An 18,367-nucleotide genomic window follows, 5' to 3' on the forward strand; every position below is an offset into this window, starting at 1 on the left:
AAATAAATAAAAAGTCTGTCTTTTTTTCCCTTAGAATTGGACTTTATATCTCACAATTGTGAGTTTATAATTGTGAGAGATATAAACTCGCAATTGCGTGTTATAAAGTCAGAATTGCGTGATATAAAGTCGCAATTGCGAGAAAAAAAGCCAGAATTCTGACTTTATAACACGCAATTCTGACTTTATATCTCGCAATTCTGACTTTATAACACGCAATTCTGACTTTATTTCTCAGAATGTAAACTCGCAATTGTGAAATAAAAAGTCGCAATTATCTTTTAAAATGTTTTATTTTGTGGCAGAAACAAGCTTCCATAAGCAAACAAATATGCAACAAACTATAAAAAAGTTGCAATATGGAATTATTTGTGCAGGGCTTTCACTGTGAGGTTGAATTACCAACTGAGGAACATAAATCCCCTAAATTCTTTAGTTTCCTGACCGCTGCATTACAGTAATCAAAATTGATTTTGGTTGTCATGATAATAATATCACAATACAGCAAAATTAGATTTAATATTCTTTAGGCAAAATATAATAGTGAACGATTAACTCTGAAAATGTTCTTGACAAGGTTTGTGAGATTTTCCCAGACACAAAGGAAACATTCTCTGCTACAGCTAGTTTACACACACACACAGGGTGCAGGGGGATGAGGATGGGTTCGGAGCGCCGAATTTGGCAGCACTTTATTTCAATGGTCCACTTTAGACATTCTACTAACTGTAAGTAACTTTGCAAGTAAATGTCAACTTATTCTACTAACCCTAACAGTCTACTAATACTCTGAGAGTTAGTTGATATGTAGTTGCAAAGTTACTTATAGTTAGTAGAATATCTAAAGTGGACCATCAAAATGTAACCCTGGCTGACCAGGGCCTTTAGCATTGTCCTAATCGCACATTACAGTGCTCCTGAATACAAACTGTTATGCACATCTGATACCTTAGATCTTCTGTCATGAGATGTGTGCATGTTTCATCCCAGATCACAGGGCAGATCAGTCTCTGCTGTATACATACAGAATGTGTCCATATTATGTAAACATACTTTAGATTTGTCCCTTCAGATCCCTGGAATTAAACTGCTTTGACTCCAAACTCATTGCACAATAGAAAATGTCAGATCTTATGAAAGGCCTGTGTGCACATCATGCCCAGAATGTTCCTGAATTGTTCGTCCAGTTTTACACAGAGACTCAGTTGTTCAGCGTGTGTCTTCTGTAGGCTGTTTTGTCAGGCTGTGTTCGGGGCCTTCAGGAGGATTCACATATAGCCAATCATAACATCTCACCTTCGACCTTTGCCTTCACACCCACGACATGCCTGCAGCTGCTGTCCAGATCCCTCTCGTCGTCTGTGTTTGTCTTTAGATTTAACTACCGTGGAGAGGAGCACGAGGACTCGTTTAGCGGCCGATCAACACTCCACCTCCACTCCCCTACACTTTACAAGACAAGATTGTCCCGTTTCTCCAGCATTCCTGAGGCCTACGTGCATAGCTCAGCACGGGTTAGATATTCCCCCCCTAAATAGCTCTCAGTGACCTGTGACAGATGGCGGTGGTCTTGATATTTACGAGACTGAGAGTCTAGTTATGTGCACCCGTCTTCTATTAACGCTGATTGAGAAACCTTTTGGGATTTCCTCACGTAGTTACTGGTTTGATGGATACCTGGTCAGGGATCCATATGTAAACTTTTAATAGAGCCATGTTTCCACAAGGACATAACTGACGACATTACGGCATAACCTGCATATACAATTCTTATGAGTTAACGGGATAAAATGGCAGATATGCTGCACCATTTGCCTTGAATCGGTTAAAAGATAAATCTTGAAGAGTTGGTCCTGCTAAATGTATTTTCAACTTTCTTTAGTGTGTAATGTGGCAGTTTGAGCATGAAAAAAGCTCTGCAAAGTTACAAAGTCCACTCCAAAGGGAGTTATTCTCTATATCACTGTTTCTGAACTCCCCGAAACGTCTTGATTGTAGCCTTGAGTTTTCCTCTGGGAACATAGAGGAAAACTCATTTAAATAATTACCGTCCGAAGCATACGCAAGAAAAGGGCAACATCTGGTTGAGTTGAATTATCAGTGTGTTGAAACTCGTAGTTACAATAAGGGGCGTGACATTTCCCAAACACGCTCGAAACGGTTGGCCAATCACAACACATTGATCCAGTCGACCAATCAGAGCACGCTGTGCTCTTCAGAAGGAGGGACTTCATAGCGCCATGACAGGAATGAAAGTGAGGCTGTGAGGGATAGACTTGCCGTGTTTCCAATGGCATCCGCTGTAAAAAGCTGTATAAAGCTCCTAGATTTCTTCAAATTTTCCACAGCTTATATTGTCGGGAGTTTTTTGTCAACTCAAATTTCTTGGAAAGTTATTTTTCCAGTGTTTCGAGCAGAACAATCCAAAAAACATATTAAATAAATAAAAAATAAATAAATAAATAAATACAGCCCATTTAAGAGATGGCGCTGCTGTAAATAAGGTCTATAGAAACAGAAACTAAACATAGTGTTACTGACAGACTGGGATGAAAGGTGCTGCAACAATGTGAAATATAAGTATTAAAGCGTATAAGAGGTCCCCTTGAAATGATCTGGAATCTGATTGCAAATGTTATGACTGCTAATAACAGCTGCTGTTTGAGTTGAATGTTTCTCAATGCATTTTTTGTTTTCTGTGAGACCTTTACAAATTATCCCCTAAACTTAATGAATTGTGTCATCAATTGCTGTAAAGGATCTGTACTCTATTCACATGCTTTATGAGTTAACTAAAGATAAAGCCAATGATACATGAGATATTCTCATAGAAACAGGACTACATGTGAGCGGAACCACAACATACAGAATCCTTCTGATTTTCAAAGCGCCTCATTTAGTTTTGATTCAGTAATTCATTGTTTTGGTTCTCCAGAACTCTCTGAGGACTAATGATGAAGTGTGTGATGAGGAGCTGGTGTGTGCGGTCTGTGTGCGTAAGTGTGTGGAGCGGATAGCCCGGGCCAGTTCCCAACCGCAGTCAGCCGCTACATGCCTATCAAAGAGCCGCCCTCGTTTCGCCCAGTCTGTTCCCAGCGCTTTGAGCGGGGCTTGATTGCTTTTCCTTAAAGGCAACGTAAGCGGTAACGAAATGTTACCCATCAATGGCCTCATGCTGGAGTCACGTGGAGAGCTGCGTGCACACAGCATGTCTTTCTCAGACTGGGATCGAGCAGGTGCACACATTCAAAACAGGGAAAATATTCCCAAAATATCATCTCGGTTAAGTATTCTCCAAACAGTGGGATTGTGACTTTTTATCTCGCAATTCAGACTTTATAACTCGCAATTGTGAATTTAGATCCCGCAATTCTTAGAGAAAAAGTCAGAATTTCGAGTTTATATCTCGTTTAAATACTTTTGACTTGCTTTTGACTTTTTTTCTCAGAATTGTGAGATGTAAACTTGAAATTGCGAGGAAAAAAGTCTAAAAAAGTCTAAAAGATAAACTTTTTTTTTTTTTTTTTTTTCTGTGGCAGAAACAAGCAAACAAGCTTCCATTTGATTTTGATTTGGTTTTAAAATCCAGTTTTAAGACTGACTCTCTTTGTGAGTCAGTAATGAAATTACTTGCAAAATGACGGTACAAATTGCTTATGGTTTTCTATTTGTACATCGCTTGGGATAAAAGCGTCTGGTGTATTCATAAATGTAAATGCATAATTGAAACTGAATCTGTTTTCACCTTTCAAACCGCAGTTGGATGTGGTTTGGAACAGGATTGTAAAAATGCAGCTTTTTGCTTCTCATATTGCAAACAACTAAAGTGATTTGAGGCAGATAGTCCAAAAATCTGATTATTATTTAGATTCTTTTTTTGCTGACCGTCTGAACAAAGAGTGGTAGCTGCTTATGAGAATTTAGTTGGAGTAGATGTGATGAGGTTTCTTTCTTTCTTTTCATTGTGCTTTAATCGCACAAGGCTTTCTCATCTCTGCCTTTTTATAAGAGCACCATCAAAACCATTTTAATGCATATTTAATGTCCTGCACTTACCTTACACAGGCTCCATTAGCAGAGAGCTCTTGTGATGAGCGCCTGTGAAGTCAAACACAGCACTTTGTCTTCTTCTCAAGTGCTTACACAGTGTTTTCTGAGTAACCCTTGACCAAAGTTACAGTGACCACACAATTCATCAAAACCTGAATCGCATTCATGCAGCTTTATTGGCATGGTGCAAACATATCGGTATTATTAAAAGAAATGCATTTTATTTTATTATTTTATTATTATAAAAACAGTAATATTTTTAAAATAATATTACAAATTTATTTGAATATATTTAAAAATACAATTTATTCCTGTGATGACGAAGCTGAATTATCAGCATCATTACTCCAGTTCTCAGTGTCACATGATATAATCATATTACAAATCATTCTAATATGCTGATTTGATGCTCAAGAAACATTTATTATTATTATTATCAATGCTAAAAACAGTTGTGCTGCTTCATTTTTTGTGTGTGTGGAAAGTGTACTTTTTTAAAGGATTTTTTGATGAATAAAAAGTTCAAAAGAATTGCATTTAATTGAAACAGAAATCTTGTGTAACATTATACATTTCTTTACTGCCACTGTAATGCATCCTTCCTGAATAAAAGTATTACACTTAAGTGTATATACATATGTATAACTTTCTATTATTTATTTATTTCATTATATTTTTCTTATTTATTTTTAGTAATACATTAGTATTTTAATAATAGTTATGAACACGTATGCACACAATGAATTGTTTGGACAAACAAATAGTCAAGTTTATGGATTCTTTTAGTGAAGAAGCACCTCTAGGTCTTTGAATCTAGAGAAAGCATTAAGCATTCAATTTAATGGAACTGAACATCATGGCAATAATTTGGTCCCAGTCATTTAGGCCTGTTGCTCAGTATTGAAGTTTTTTTTTTTTCAGGTTTGATGTCCTCCATGTGCTAAAGCAATCATTGAGGAGCTCTAAGGGTTTACAGCACTTAAATTGTTCAAACATGGCAATTGTTTAGAAAAAAACAGCATATAATGTAAATGCAGATGAGCTCAGATGAATTAGACAGCTGTGGTGATCTAAACCACATTCGTTCACAAGAGTATGATTCAGTTGTGGGAGTGTTTTTGCGGCAGGTGTTAAAGCGATGATCACATCGTGTGTTTAGATTCACAGCAGTGGGTGTTTGTCATTACTGGATATCAGTCGTGTCACATTGTCAGGATTTCTGTTTGCTGACTGGTAGTCTGTTTCTGACCGACTTAGACAAACATATTCATTCATATCCTGCAGACGCACCATTGGAAGTTTGTACAGCCCTTCCGTGAACCTTTTTTTTCTCTTTCCTCTTGGTTTTATCTCATTCCATGTCCTTGAAAGCTCAGACTATCACTCACAAAGCAGCAATGTATGAAGTCGCAGAACTATTGATCTTCTTTTAACATTCAGCACATTTAGATAAAATAGATTTAGATAGATTCTAGATGAAATCATTAATGTAGACGATTAATGAACAGCTTGAACAAGGAAAAGATCTTAAACCCCTTCCCCATTCTGGTGATTTAACATGTTTATCACACAAATTTATTAAGGGACCTTGGTATTTCTGAAACTTTACCCTACCTTACTCTTTAAATACTCCAAGTAAACAGTCCATGCTTTGCTACTTGAATCATCCATCACAAAAGACTGTCTGCTTTTTCCGCCCACCATGAGCCAATATGTCATGCTTGTATAAGTCTCTGTTTTATTTAATTTATTTTTTTAGTACTTTTTATGAAAGAAATAGGCTACTTAAGACTGACTGACATACATACATACATACATACATACATACATACATACATACATACTGAGACTGCATTGACAATTTTCCGAAAACATCTCCCAGTACAGCATCTTTTCCATCTCCAAGTGGCAAGAGGTCATTCTGGAAAAATGTGTGTGGGTGTGTATGTTAATATGTGATTTTTAAAAACATGCATTGTTTTTAGTTTTTACCACCATTATCAGTACCACCAGTTAAGAAAATTGTTTTATGCATTCTCCTTAAAGCAATCACTTGCAGCACCTTGAATGCATCAACCAGTAATGTAATATCAGGTAGGCCTACTGTTTTGCCTACCGACTATTGGGAAACACTATAACCCCTGCTTATTGAATTTGGGACAGTGAGAGCCCTCGACTGTCTGTTTGAGAGGGTTATGTTCCATCTAGTAAGCTGCCTTGTTGCGTAGTGTCTACATAGACAGCTGTCGTCTATAAATTGAAATTGACTACTATAGACTATGTAAATACTGATTTACATTAGTTAGAAAGTCTGTTTGTTGTGACTTATGGCACATAATAACATGCTTTAAAATTGGCAGTAAGCTTAGTGACCGGCTCTGTGACTGGCACTCAATTTGTCCAGGTTTGAGTGATCCAAAATGTAGGGCAGGTGGTCACCGTACTTCTAGACCCCTTCATAACTGCAGGAACCTCAAAAGAGACCGATTCGGAAGGCTCTACGTAGACAGCAACTCTCTGCATTACACAGTTGCACAGTTGATTTTGTTAGAATTTTTAGCATTGTGCAAAGATGAACTTTTAACTATTTGTTTGGAATTGAATGGATAAAAGTATATTTTCTTAAAGTGCATTTAATTATGTTGTTTTTGTAATTAATATTGAATTACAATCTAAATCTCTTGCTCGTTTGTTTGGTGAGTTTTTTTTCATTATGAGATTGCCTTCACTGTAAAAGATGAATGCTGCTGTAGAATTGGGCCATCATAAGGATCTTAGAAGTGTCTGTTGGAACAATCTTTGTGTCATTCAAACTATGTCTTTAAATGTTGCCTATGTAGGCATCTCACTGGGTTTTGGAGCACAGCCAGGGAGTTAGTGAAGGATAACAAGCCTATCCGACAAAGAAAGCCCCAGTGATGTCACTCTAGTAGACACCAGACACACAGCTGGGCGAGGATAAATTCACACCCACCTTACTAGGGGTGTTGTACATCCAACGAGAAGGAAAGAGTCATGTCATCTTTAGCAGAACAGTTTCAGTAGAACGGGAGGTGGAGAAAGAGAAGAGAGCTTTCTGATCCAAAACTACTCCCACAGCTCGCTAATGTTGAGCTGCTGGGGCTCGAGAGCAAGAAAACAGAGACACTTTTTAAAACTTTCTTCTTGGACACTTACAGAGTGCACTAAGGCAGGTAGGGGCATTTCCTTACGGTTCTTTTAGTGATTTTTGAGCTTTGAATATCTTCTAGAGCGCATAAGCATGTGTTCACATCCTGCTATTTTTATGGGTGATGATTAGGGATAAACGTAAGCTGCTGATGATGTGATATCACCCATGTCTGCAAACAGGTGATAAAAACCATGCCGAAATAGAAAGCGATTTCTTTTTCATGAAAGAGGCGTGTCTGATTCCACATTGAGATGCAGGACTCTAATGACAGCGACAGCGACAGCTCCTCTGATGTCAGTATTAAGTCATGAGGTGTTTTTGAGGTGCAAATAAAACATGAGATCCTTTCGGCTCATCTGAGATGACACGGTTGAAGTTTTAACCTGCTGAGTGGTTTATACAAGGCTACTCTGTGGCTCAGGGTGGGGGTTATTTTGGAGTACTAGGGCGCTGGGAGATGTTTGAAACAGCTGGGGGATTGTTAGGGGAAACTCTGGGGGGAAAATTCATTTTTTCCATGCAATGCTGTTAAACTAAAATTCTGGCGCTAAGCCTGGTCACACAGAGGAAAAATAAAAATAGACATCTCAGTTTTGACTTTCAAATTCATTCCTACAATGTTTGGCTTTAAGGATGTCAAAATGTACTGTTGGTACTGTTGTACTTTGGTACCAAAGCAATAGAGGAAAAACAAAAACAAACAAAATATATATATATGATACCTGTAATGTTACCAGTCTTTCTACAGTGTTGAAACCGAATAATAGGTAGCTGCTTTTGAACATCCTTGTGTTAATATGCATAAATAATTTAAATATGTCTCTAATGCTCACCAAGGCTGCATGTATTTGATCCAAGATACAGAATACATAATACATAAAAAAGAAAAATCTAATATTATTGTGGTACCTTGGTATTGCAGTGTGAATGTGTAATGTTTATTGTGCTGTTAATATAAATCAAATAATATTGACAAGAATTGCCACTAACTGTCGTACCATTTACTTGGATAATTACTTGGAAAAGAATTCAATTAATTGAGAGATCATGTGTCATTATTTTAAATTAATTGTATTTTTATTGTTTTATTTTTTAAGTAAACTGTGTTTAATAGAATAATAGGTGTTGCTGATAAATGAAAATTGGTTTTGAAAATGGAAAACTGCTGTTATCGTGACTATACAGATTTATACTAAGCTGGTATGAGGCATATGGATAGTTTTTCATCGGGTCAATAGACCAATTTACATTTGATGTGCAACAAACATCAAAGTTGGCAGTATTTGACAGACATCAGCTTGTGTACTCTCGTGTTTAACCTCCTCTCAAACCAGTAGGTCACATAGCTGCATGTGACATGGGGCCAAAGGTGATCATTGAATTTGTTGCAAGAAGACATCTACAACCTAAAGGTCAACAGGTCACTTGAGGTAACCTGGGATGTCTATTTTTAAGGAGCTTGAGGGAATTGTTAGTCTCAAACTGCATATTGCAGCCCTGGTTTAAAGCAACGGAAGTCATAGTTTAGCAGGTTAGTGGCATCAGCTCTTTGGACTAATATTTTGAGGCGCTTAGTAGCAAGTAAACTAGATATTCACTGTGTATTTAACTTTGTTTTATGTCTGTGAAATAATAATCTGGATTTTTTTAATAGAAAATAACTGGAAATGTGTCAATTTGGACAAGAGGGAAATTTGTTATTTGTTGAAATATCAGCATTAAATCATCTTGTGTTCAAGTTTTGTAATGTGTAAGTAAATGTTAACCCTGTTACCTTTCTGAAGATGTTTTCAATATCTCATTCTATATTGAAAATTAATAACAATGCAGTTTATTAATAATTAAGCACATTATTTGTTTGGTAGAATGTTTACAAATGTACAAAAATTGGACTTTTAAAAACACATCAAATTGGGAAAAGTATTTCATAGAGTGTATGTGCTACTTTTAGAGGATAGCAATTCTGATTACAAAATGTATACAGATTTGCAGATTACAGATTGATTTTGTTGTTGGTGGTGGTGTTTTCTATATAGCTGGTCATGGGCCAATACTTCTGCATAATTAATATGAGTTTTTCCCCTGCTGCATTTATTGTGATATCATAATTTAAGATAAAACATCTCTAAATGGCACTTAAAAATAAGGCAAGCTGCGGATGGTCACTTGACATCGGTTGCTTCTCATCTCGTTTGAGCATTTGTGGGTCAAACTTTATTCCAAAACTCACAAGTCCGACTGTTCATGACTAGGGAGCCACAGTCTCTCGTCTTCAGCTATTAGTGCTCTAGAGTGTCAAAAAATGCACAGTAGAATCCAGAGTATTGTGCCCACTTTTCCCAGCTGTATTATCAGATTTGCGGCTCGACAGATCATGCATTAAGACACCATGGGAAACTCGGCGTGAGTGTTTCAGGCTGGCTTTATCTGAATGAATGACATTTTGTCACAGTCTGTGGTTTTGAGGCTGTCTCATTCTCCCAAGCACACTGAACAGAACACAGCTCTTTTTTTTTTCTTTTTCTGGGATTGCAATGCATTGATGATATCAAAAGTCCATTGCAGAGTGAACTGTCAAACAGTGGCTTAGTGGTTTTGGAAAGTCAGAAAACAGTTACAGTCTGTTATTAAAATCCATGACCACAGGGAAACAAGACACTGATTATTAAGAGCCAAAGATACATTGAAACACAGCCACCCCAAAATAGGTGTGTTATGTGTTTGTGTTAAGTGTCCGAGCATGTGTGTGTAAATGTGTGAGTATAGGAAATGATGCTACAATTCCAAGGAGACAGGAAATGGCTCCAATCTTGTATGTGGTGATTTTTCCACTGGTGAGTCACTGGCTTGGACTGGGAGCGTGGTTCCTCTCATGAGAGGCGCAAACTGACTCCTTGCGCGAGGTGGAGCTGCCATTCAGAGCATGTGTAGATACACGTGCATGTTTTAGGAGAGAATCCTTTATATGAAGTTGCTTTGACATATTCTGAGTGCTCACTTCATTAACTGTTTACATGGTTTAAAACAATCAAGTATCTCAGTAGTCCACTACAAATAAGGGTTTGGCATATTTTTTCTCCAATAAAGACTGCTTTTGGTGCCATTTAAGGGATAGTTCACCCAAAAATGATATTTCTGTCATCATTTACTCACCTTCATGTGTTTCCAAACCTGTATACATGTATTTCTTCTGTGCAAAACAAAAGCATATATTTTGAAAAATATCTCAATGTTTACTGTCCATACAAAAAAACAAAAAAAAGTAAATATGGCCCAATACAACATTTGTTTTTGCGATAACTTTAACTGAAACTGGCCAAGAGAATAGTAGTTCCCAGCATGCTTTGCATGGGACTTGATTGGGGTGAGTAAATGTTGAAATTTAGTGCTACTGTAAGTGTTTTTGAATAAGATAAGAACAATGTTTTTTAAACTGCAATTGTGTTTAATGTCCAGATATGTTGGGATTTAGAATGCATTCTGTCATGTTGTTTTACCATTGTAGTGAAGAGTATAGCTTTTGCGATGTCTGAATACATAAAGAATGGGCAGAATGCTACTTTTTTACCATGTTAATGCATGCTTTTGCTAACTTCATTAGCTGGTTGGACTTAATAGTATAATTAAGTAATGTGACACATACATGTACAAATTAACCTGATATAACTTGGTGTTCTTAGGCACAATGTGAAGCGGCTTATTGCTTTTATATCTGTATATGAAATAGCTGAACTCATTAAAGCATTCCGTTTTTCTTTTTGTCTTCTACAGACGTTATTCACACTGAAGGTCCATTGGATGGTAGTCTCTACGCTAAGGTTCGGAAGAAAGAGTCTTTGGAGGGAGGGGTCACAACTAATGGTCTCCCAGCTGCAGTCGATCATGCTTTACCTGCTGTAGACCAGACTCTACCACCAGTCGACCATGCCTTGTCTGTAAGCAGTGACTCGGGCAACTCCACTGCTTCCATCAAGACTGACCGCACAGATGAAGCCAGCCATCAGCCGACCTTGGTGAGTCAGCCGTCCTCCCAGCCCCTAAGCCCAGAGGAAAAACAGGAGTTAGACCAGTTGCTCAGTGGTTTGGAAGCACCAATGCATCGGATAGGTTACCAAAGCAGCTCTGGCAGCGGAGGCGGAGGAGTCCTACACCTCGTCCCTGCCCAGGTTCACGTCAACGGACACAACAACATAGATAGAGAGACAGATATACTTGATGATGACCTGCCCAACAGCCAGGAAGGGAACAGTGTGGACAGTCTCGGAACCCTCTCGTCATTTGAGGGCAGAGCAACTCCAGCGGATCTATACTACCAGTCAGAGACGGTTATTAATGGACAAGATGCGCCCTACTTGGACAAGGGTGTCCACGAGAAAATGCCAGAGCCCAGAGTTCACAGCTCCTCTTCTGTCCAGGAGCACTTGGGGGTCTCTAGTGGCTACACCAACCAGAATGGCAACATCTACCGATCTCAATCATTAGGGACAACTCCGACCATGCCCAAAGCTCCCACACGCACAACGAGCAGTAGGGATGCAGTGCAGAGGGGATTGAATGTGTGGCAACAATATGGTGTTCCTGAGGTCCCAGTCACAGATGGGGTCACCTTTAACCCTGTACTAGAATCCCACAGCCTTCCAGAGTTCCCTCCCATGGCATCTCAACAAGAAATTGAACAGTCCATTGAGGCCCTCAACATGCTGATGCTGGACCTTGACCCAGCACTTACTCAAGTCCCCAAGTCCCATAGTGCCCCATCTGGAGAAGGTGGTGTAGTCACCACCCAGCCGTCTTTCTCTCAAACCCAGGCACGGCCATCCTACCAGGCTGACGCAGCCATTCATGACCGTGCAGGGGCCACTTTGGCGGGATACCCAATGGCATTTCAACAGGTAGCCACAGAACCTCCACAACCCAATGTGAACCATCAGAGAGCCACAGCCATATCCCAGCATGCTGCATTCCCTTCTGAGGCAGTAGGTCAGGCTCCCATGTCCAAGTCCACAGTGCCTTCCTCCACCTTTGAAGTTCTTCAGTTAAAACCCCTCAACATTTACCCCTCAAGTACCACATCCCAGTCCCCTGAGCCCCAGGAGACCCAGTGTAGCTACTCTACATCCTCATCCCCTCTGCCCAAAGAGTCTGAACCAGAAGATACCAACTACAAATTGGATGGTCTTGTAGCTCACCGTGTAGCTGGTAAGAGAAACCTTTAAAATACCTCTTTTAATACTTTTAGAGTCGGTTTACTTGCTCAAAGATACAATAGTGATGTAACATTGATCAACCCATGGGCAGTAACCAGCCAAGATTTTGAACCATTAGGCTACATTACTCTTGCATTTTTTTATGAATACAAAATGCAAATTGAAACAATTTATCAAGGGAAATATATTAAAGGAAAACATTTCAATGCTTGTCTTGAGTGCATGAGTTGAGCTTGTCTTTTACACTCAAGGCGGTGCCTTTTTTGGTGGAGTTTCTTTGTTGGCGTTGACATAAGCACCATGAGATCACAAAGAAAGCTTTGTCCAAAGTGCTTCTGGCTTAAGACTCAATATCAGACCGCATTTCTGTTTTGTGCCAAGCCAAAACTGAACATTTGTACATTACATCTGGAGAAGTGCCCAAACAACTGAGGGCTGTTATACGGCAGTGCACTTTTTTATGTTAACATTATCTGTTCAGCTTGAAAGTTTAAAACGATTTTCCTGGAAGCCTAGGTTTTTCCCTTGTGATGTTTTTAGAATAATGCCAGCACATTCGAGTTGTTTGTTGAACCAATCTTGTTTTGTTGCATGCTAAATTCACCATGACTTGTTTAGGTTTTTGCGATATTGAGTTTAAATTACAGCTGTATTACTAAGTCTATCACATACTGCTGATGGATCCTACAACCAAAGGTTCTAGATCCTACAGCCTTCTTTATCTTTAATATCTTACAAAATGGATGTTTAAGGAGCATCCAACTGGTGTTGAAGGTCGCATGCAGGAAACCAAATTAAACCTGAGAGGAAACAACTTGGATAAGGCTCTCATGGACAAAACTAGTCAGCTCTGTTTCGGTTTTATTGCAGACCAATGCTTAGTAGTATTGTTGACTCAGCATAGATAAGTGTTCCTGTAATGGGAAGGACTGCAAGAGGATGAAGCTGCTCTCTTACTTTGTAACCTTCCCTTGAATCCTAGCTCTTGACACAAGCTCTTGCCACACTGTTTGAAGAGCTCTCAGTATCTAGTTTTGGGATTTGGTTATCAGACGTGTCACTATCTGGAATTTGGGAACACTTTGTCTACATTTACCTTTCGCAGTGTGACCCCACAGATAGAGTTTGTTATCTGTTTGTTATCTTACTTACTGCAGTTAAGGCAAACACATACTACACGTTAGGACTGTGCAATAAAATTCATAATTTATTTGCAAGTGTTTTTTTTTTTTTTTTTTTTTTGCTATGTTGCCTAGCTCCCTACCAATCGCCCATATTTGATTCAATATGCTAGCTTGACATGTGCTAATGTTTTCTCTCCCCCCCCCCCCCTTTCTCCTCTCATCCTCTTATGTTTATCCTGTTTGTGGAACACCCGTCCCATCATCACCTCCGCCTTCCCTTCCTCCTCTTCACCTTCTTCCTTTACTTCCTGACATGGTCCATCATTCCTCCTCCTCTTCCCGGTGGTGTGCAGAGTACACTGCTCGTATCCGAGACATCAGTGACAGACAGAGCATTCCTGAGCTCGCCCACCGCCGCCGCTCTCTCTCCTTCAGTGGTTGGTCCTCTGATGCACTGTGCCTCCAACTAACATTAACTCATTACACCTCTGCATGTTGTGTGGTTGTGTGCTATATCTCGGTTCTCTCTCGCTTTCGCCCCCTATCTGTCCTTGCTCTTGTTTACTTCAGTGAGAGTACTTGCTTTTATAAAACTGCAGTTCATTTGAAAAATTATATTGTATTTTATTTTATTCTATTCTATTATTTTATTGTTTTATTTTATTATTTAATTATATTTTAAATTATCTTAATCATTTTTATTTTATTAGTATTGCACAATTTAGGTTATCTGCAATAGTATTAATATAAAACATTGTGACTAAATTCTAATTGGATGATAAATAAATAAAATCAAATTGTAATAAAATCTAATAAAAAGTGTAAACTAAAGTAAATATTAAGGCATAGTTAAAAATAAAAATTATGAGAATGTATGTCTTTCTTTTGCAGAACATGTTAGACATTTTAAATATATTTTGAGAATTTTTTCTTTTTGTCTGTGTTTTTTTTCTTCTTCTTCTTCTTCTATGTAATGAAAGACCATTTACTTAATTGTTTCATGGTTTTATCGACAAAAACAGTTAAAACAATCATAAAAAATATCTTTTGTCTTCCACATAGAAAAAAAAGCCATACAAAGTAAATAATGACACAATATAATTTTTTTGTTGAACTATCTACCAAAGGAATAAACTTTAGGAGTAATAGTTATTAGAAAAAAATAAGTCCCTTTTCCTATTTGTCTTTTTTTTTTTTTTTTTTTTCTCTCTCCTTACAGTGTTAACCCTCTTCCTTAACCACTAACCTGTGCTGGATTTTATTCACCTTGTTTGGGTGGAATAACGGTTAACAGTAAAAGCTTTAGTTTGCTCCTTTGTGCTAGGTGACCTCTACAAACAAATTGCATTTGTATTATGTGTCGAGTTAAAGTTACACTGTAGCAGGACAAAGGCCAGTCTGTCTGGATCAACTGAGCCCATGTCACAAGATCCAGTCTGCCAGACCTGGGGAACAATACCAAGGCGAGCAGACACTGGCTTCATTCAAGGACTCTTCTTTACCTCTGTTTTAGCATTTAGATGAAGGACAAAGGGTATTAAATCCTCCCTGAGTCTGGAGACCATTATACCATCCTTATCTGCCACTGGGGAGTAAACGTCTCATACACTGACTGCCTTCGGTCCCGTTCGAGGGCCCATGCGGGTTGTGTTCGGTAGCCATTTACCAGGATGAATGTTTGTCTTGGATTTCTCCTGAGTCTGATCCAACCCATTACAGATATAACAATGGCATTAACAACACTATGGAGAGAAAAAGAGCAGTATATCCTGCTTCTCTGTGTAGATATCTCATTCACCTCATGCTGAATCCATGAGGTTTAGAAAGGAGTAAGCTATGCCAGAAAAAGAATAAACTTTTCTCTCATGGGTCTTTTATCTTATCTTATCTTATTTTTTTTATCTTAGAATACATTTACATTAGTTTTTCATCTTATATTATTAACAAAAATCAGTTTTAATAGTTTCATTTTTGGGTGACAGTTACAACAATGCAGTGAATCCGTTAATAAGATTAAACTTTTTGTCATAATCACTCAGAATGTACTCGTGATTTATTAAAGATATTAGGTAGGTACAGTAAATATTGCTGTTTATATTGTTATATTGGTGCATATTAATGCTACTTAACTAGCCTTTTAGTGTATTTTACTTATTTCATTAATCATTTTGAATCTAATAGTGTTTGTTTGGTTTAAATGATGGCTTGTTTGATTAAAAAAAAAAAAAAAATCAGTTTCTCAGTTACAGCAGCTTGAATCTATTAAGACTGTGTGATCACTAAGGTAACAGCACAGTTTTTCATGCACAGCTGTAGATCTGGCGTACTACATCTGTTTTGCATGTTTCCTCTCCCGACCTTGTCTGAAGTGACACTCGGGGATATACACCATATGATATCCCAGCACATCCAAGCGCTGGATTCATCGCTTCCTAGACCAGTCAGTTTTGGAATCCGCATGTTTGACATTGTTGTAGAAACCGCATGAATCTCATCCAGGCATGCAAATAGATTGCAGATGGAGTGTGAGCGTCCTCTTGAAGACCCTCCCTTTGTGACATCACTACTCTATTGTTCAGAAAGGCTTGTTTTGTGGGCAGAACTCCAGAAGCGGTTTAAACGCTGCCTGGGTGTCAGAGCGTCTGGCTAACGTCATGTTTAAGAACAAGGGTGGCCACTTGTCCAGAAGTGGAAGTGGTCAATCTCTCTCAAGTTGTTTCCCAGTGCACGTGAGGTTCTGATGGTCTGAGCTGTGGTCTGACCAAACCTATCAATCGTAGGCCGCGCTCAGGGAGCTAGTAAATATTTTGCTCAGCCGGTTGCCCGGTTTCCATGATATTCCACTCACTCCCACCCAAATGTATTAATGCTTTGCTCTGTCTCAAACGGAGTCCAGTTAACTGTGTGTGCCTGTACATACTTTTTCCTTATCTGTAAGTTGACAGTAAATTGTGAAATAGCTCTGCTTAAGCCTTGTGCACACCCCAGTACTGAAGAGAAATTTAAAGACTCACAAATAATTTTTTCTGTGTTGCTATGTGGTTGCTATTCTGATTTGCTGTTTTCACATTCCTCTGTGGTTGCTAGCGTTTCGAGTGGTTTCTAGGAAGTTGTTAGGGTGTTTGGGATGGTTGTGAATATCAAAAGAGTCAAAACATTCTCCATGATGTTCAAATCTCTTGATATGACTCCTTTAATGTAATTCAATGGAAAAGTAGCAGTAGCAGGTTTTTTAGATATCATTCATGTTCATGTTTTCATTTCATCTTAGTCATTTCTATTTCCTATTTTTCCCTCCCTACAAGAGAAACACTAGCAACCCTCCAACACTAACTGCCTAGCAACCCACGCAAAGCATACTGGAGATTTTATTGAATGATTTTTTTTTTTAATATGACAATAATAATAGTGATGTTTGTCATAGAAAGCAAGTTAAATGAATGAATTGAGATGCATTTCTTCTGCTTTTAGTTACCAAATGGCTTCAGTTATCCATTTCTTTCCTACTAGAGAAGACTTGCACAAATCCAGTTTTATTTACACCGCCATCTCTTCGTATGAAACAGAACGTGATGAAATAGGCTTGAGAGTTGCTTTGAGGCAGTTCCAAAGCTTTATCCAGAAGTACACCACTGAGTTTCTCTAATATTCCAGCTTTTTGTAATCTAGGCTGTTTGAATGAGAACATTGTTTGTAGCTCCAACAGGCTTTAATGTGGTGCGAATTGGACGTCAGTGCAGGTTTTGACAGAGAGTTAATTCTTCAGAGCTCATTGGCAGGTTTCCATGGATTTGTTCAAGGAATATTTTGACATTTGGATATTTTTTTTTATTTGAAGTGTGATGAATGTTCTTCTGCAGGCCCTAATAGTTATCTGTTAGAGATGATGTCATATATTTATTTTCTTGGCAGGAGTTCAGTTTGGTGAAATGTCACCAGACGAGGCTTCAGTTCCTGGACGGTGCCGGACTACCAGTGAGGGCCTTTCCCAAGATGAGAGCCCAACCCGAGGAAGCTCAGTCCGCTCCCCCATTCGCTGCATCTCACCCGAGCTGGCCAATACGATTGCTCTGAACCCTGGGGGACGGCCCAAGGAGGTAGACCAACTGAATGGACATATTTACATTTTTCCCAGTATTAATCTCAGAAATAAATGTGGATGTATTTGTATATGGATATGTGTCCACCTGTCCTTCTTTCTCCAGAGACACATGCATAGCTACAGAGAAGCATTTGAGGAAATGGATGGGGGTCCCGTCAGCCCCCCTCCGTTCGTTGGTGGTGAGGCCCTACCCCAAACCCCTGCCTTCCCTGTCTCGCCACAAACCCCTTACTTCAACCTGAGTAAGTTTCCCTGTTGGAGGAGGAGGGCGCCATAGAGCTGTAAAATCACTTCCTCTGTCAACGCTTTAAAAGGGTCACAGCCATCGCTGAATGTTGGTTCTGTTCATTTTTATGTTATCTGGAGAACATTCAAAATTCAAAGTGTAAACAGAGCAAGAAGTCAAACTGTCATCCATTTAGATGTTATTTGTATTGTATAGTTTTTAGAGTAACACTTGCGGTTTATATAGTGGCAGTGTTTCTAAACCTAGTGAACTGCCTACATAGGCAGCATCATAGGTGTGCTTTTAACACGAATGCTGTTCCAGAACATAGGCAGCATGATTATTACAGATTATAAAAGTGTCGTCACATTTACCATTGCTGGGCGAAATACAGGCTTTCCAATCAGAATCCTTGCAATTGGGAATTTTGTGTAAGGGTACAAATGTTTACCAGGTAGATTTCGCTCATGCTCAAGTTGATCATGC

The 18,367-nt window shown here is 38.7% G+C and overlaps 1 protein-coding gene across 16 annotated transcripts in view; it reads left to right on the forward strand.

Annotated features, from left to right (window-relative positions):
• The window catches only part of tns1b (tensin 1b), a 228,962-nt gene that overhangs the window by 184,953 nt on the left and 25,642 nt on the right, over positions 1–18,367 (forward strand). For 6 of the 16 annotated variants that reach the window (XM_079880479.1, XM_079880490.1, XM_079880487.1 and 3 more), the window contains 4 exons: positions 10,994–12,421; positions 13,907–13,990; positions 17,466–17,650; positions 17,759–17,897. In XM_079880479.1, the coding sequence (XP_079736605.1) occupies positions 10,994–12,421; positions 13,907–13,990; positions 17,466–17,650; positions 17,759–17,897 (1,836 nt within the window). The remainder of the gene's footprint in view (positions 1–10,993; positions 12,422–13,906; positions 13,991–17,465; positions 17,651–17,758; positions 17,898–18,367) is intronic. The other 10 variants (XM_079880489.1, XM_079880491.1, XM_079880493.1 and 7 more) reach the window with 3 other exon arrangements.

The sequence above is a fragment of the Squalius cephalus genome, assembly GCF_949319135.1.
Source record: "Squalius cephalus genome assembly, chromosome: 9".
In the NCBI taxonomy this organism is placed as follows: Eukaryota; Metazoa; Chordata; class Actinopteri; order Cypriniformes; family Leuciscidae; genus Squalius; species Squalius cephalus.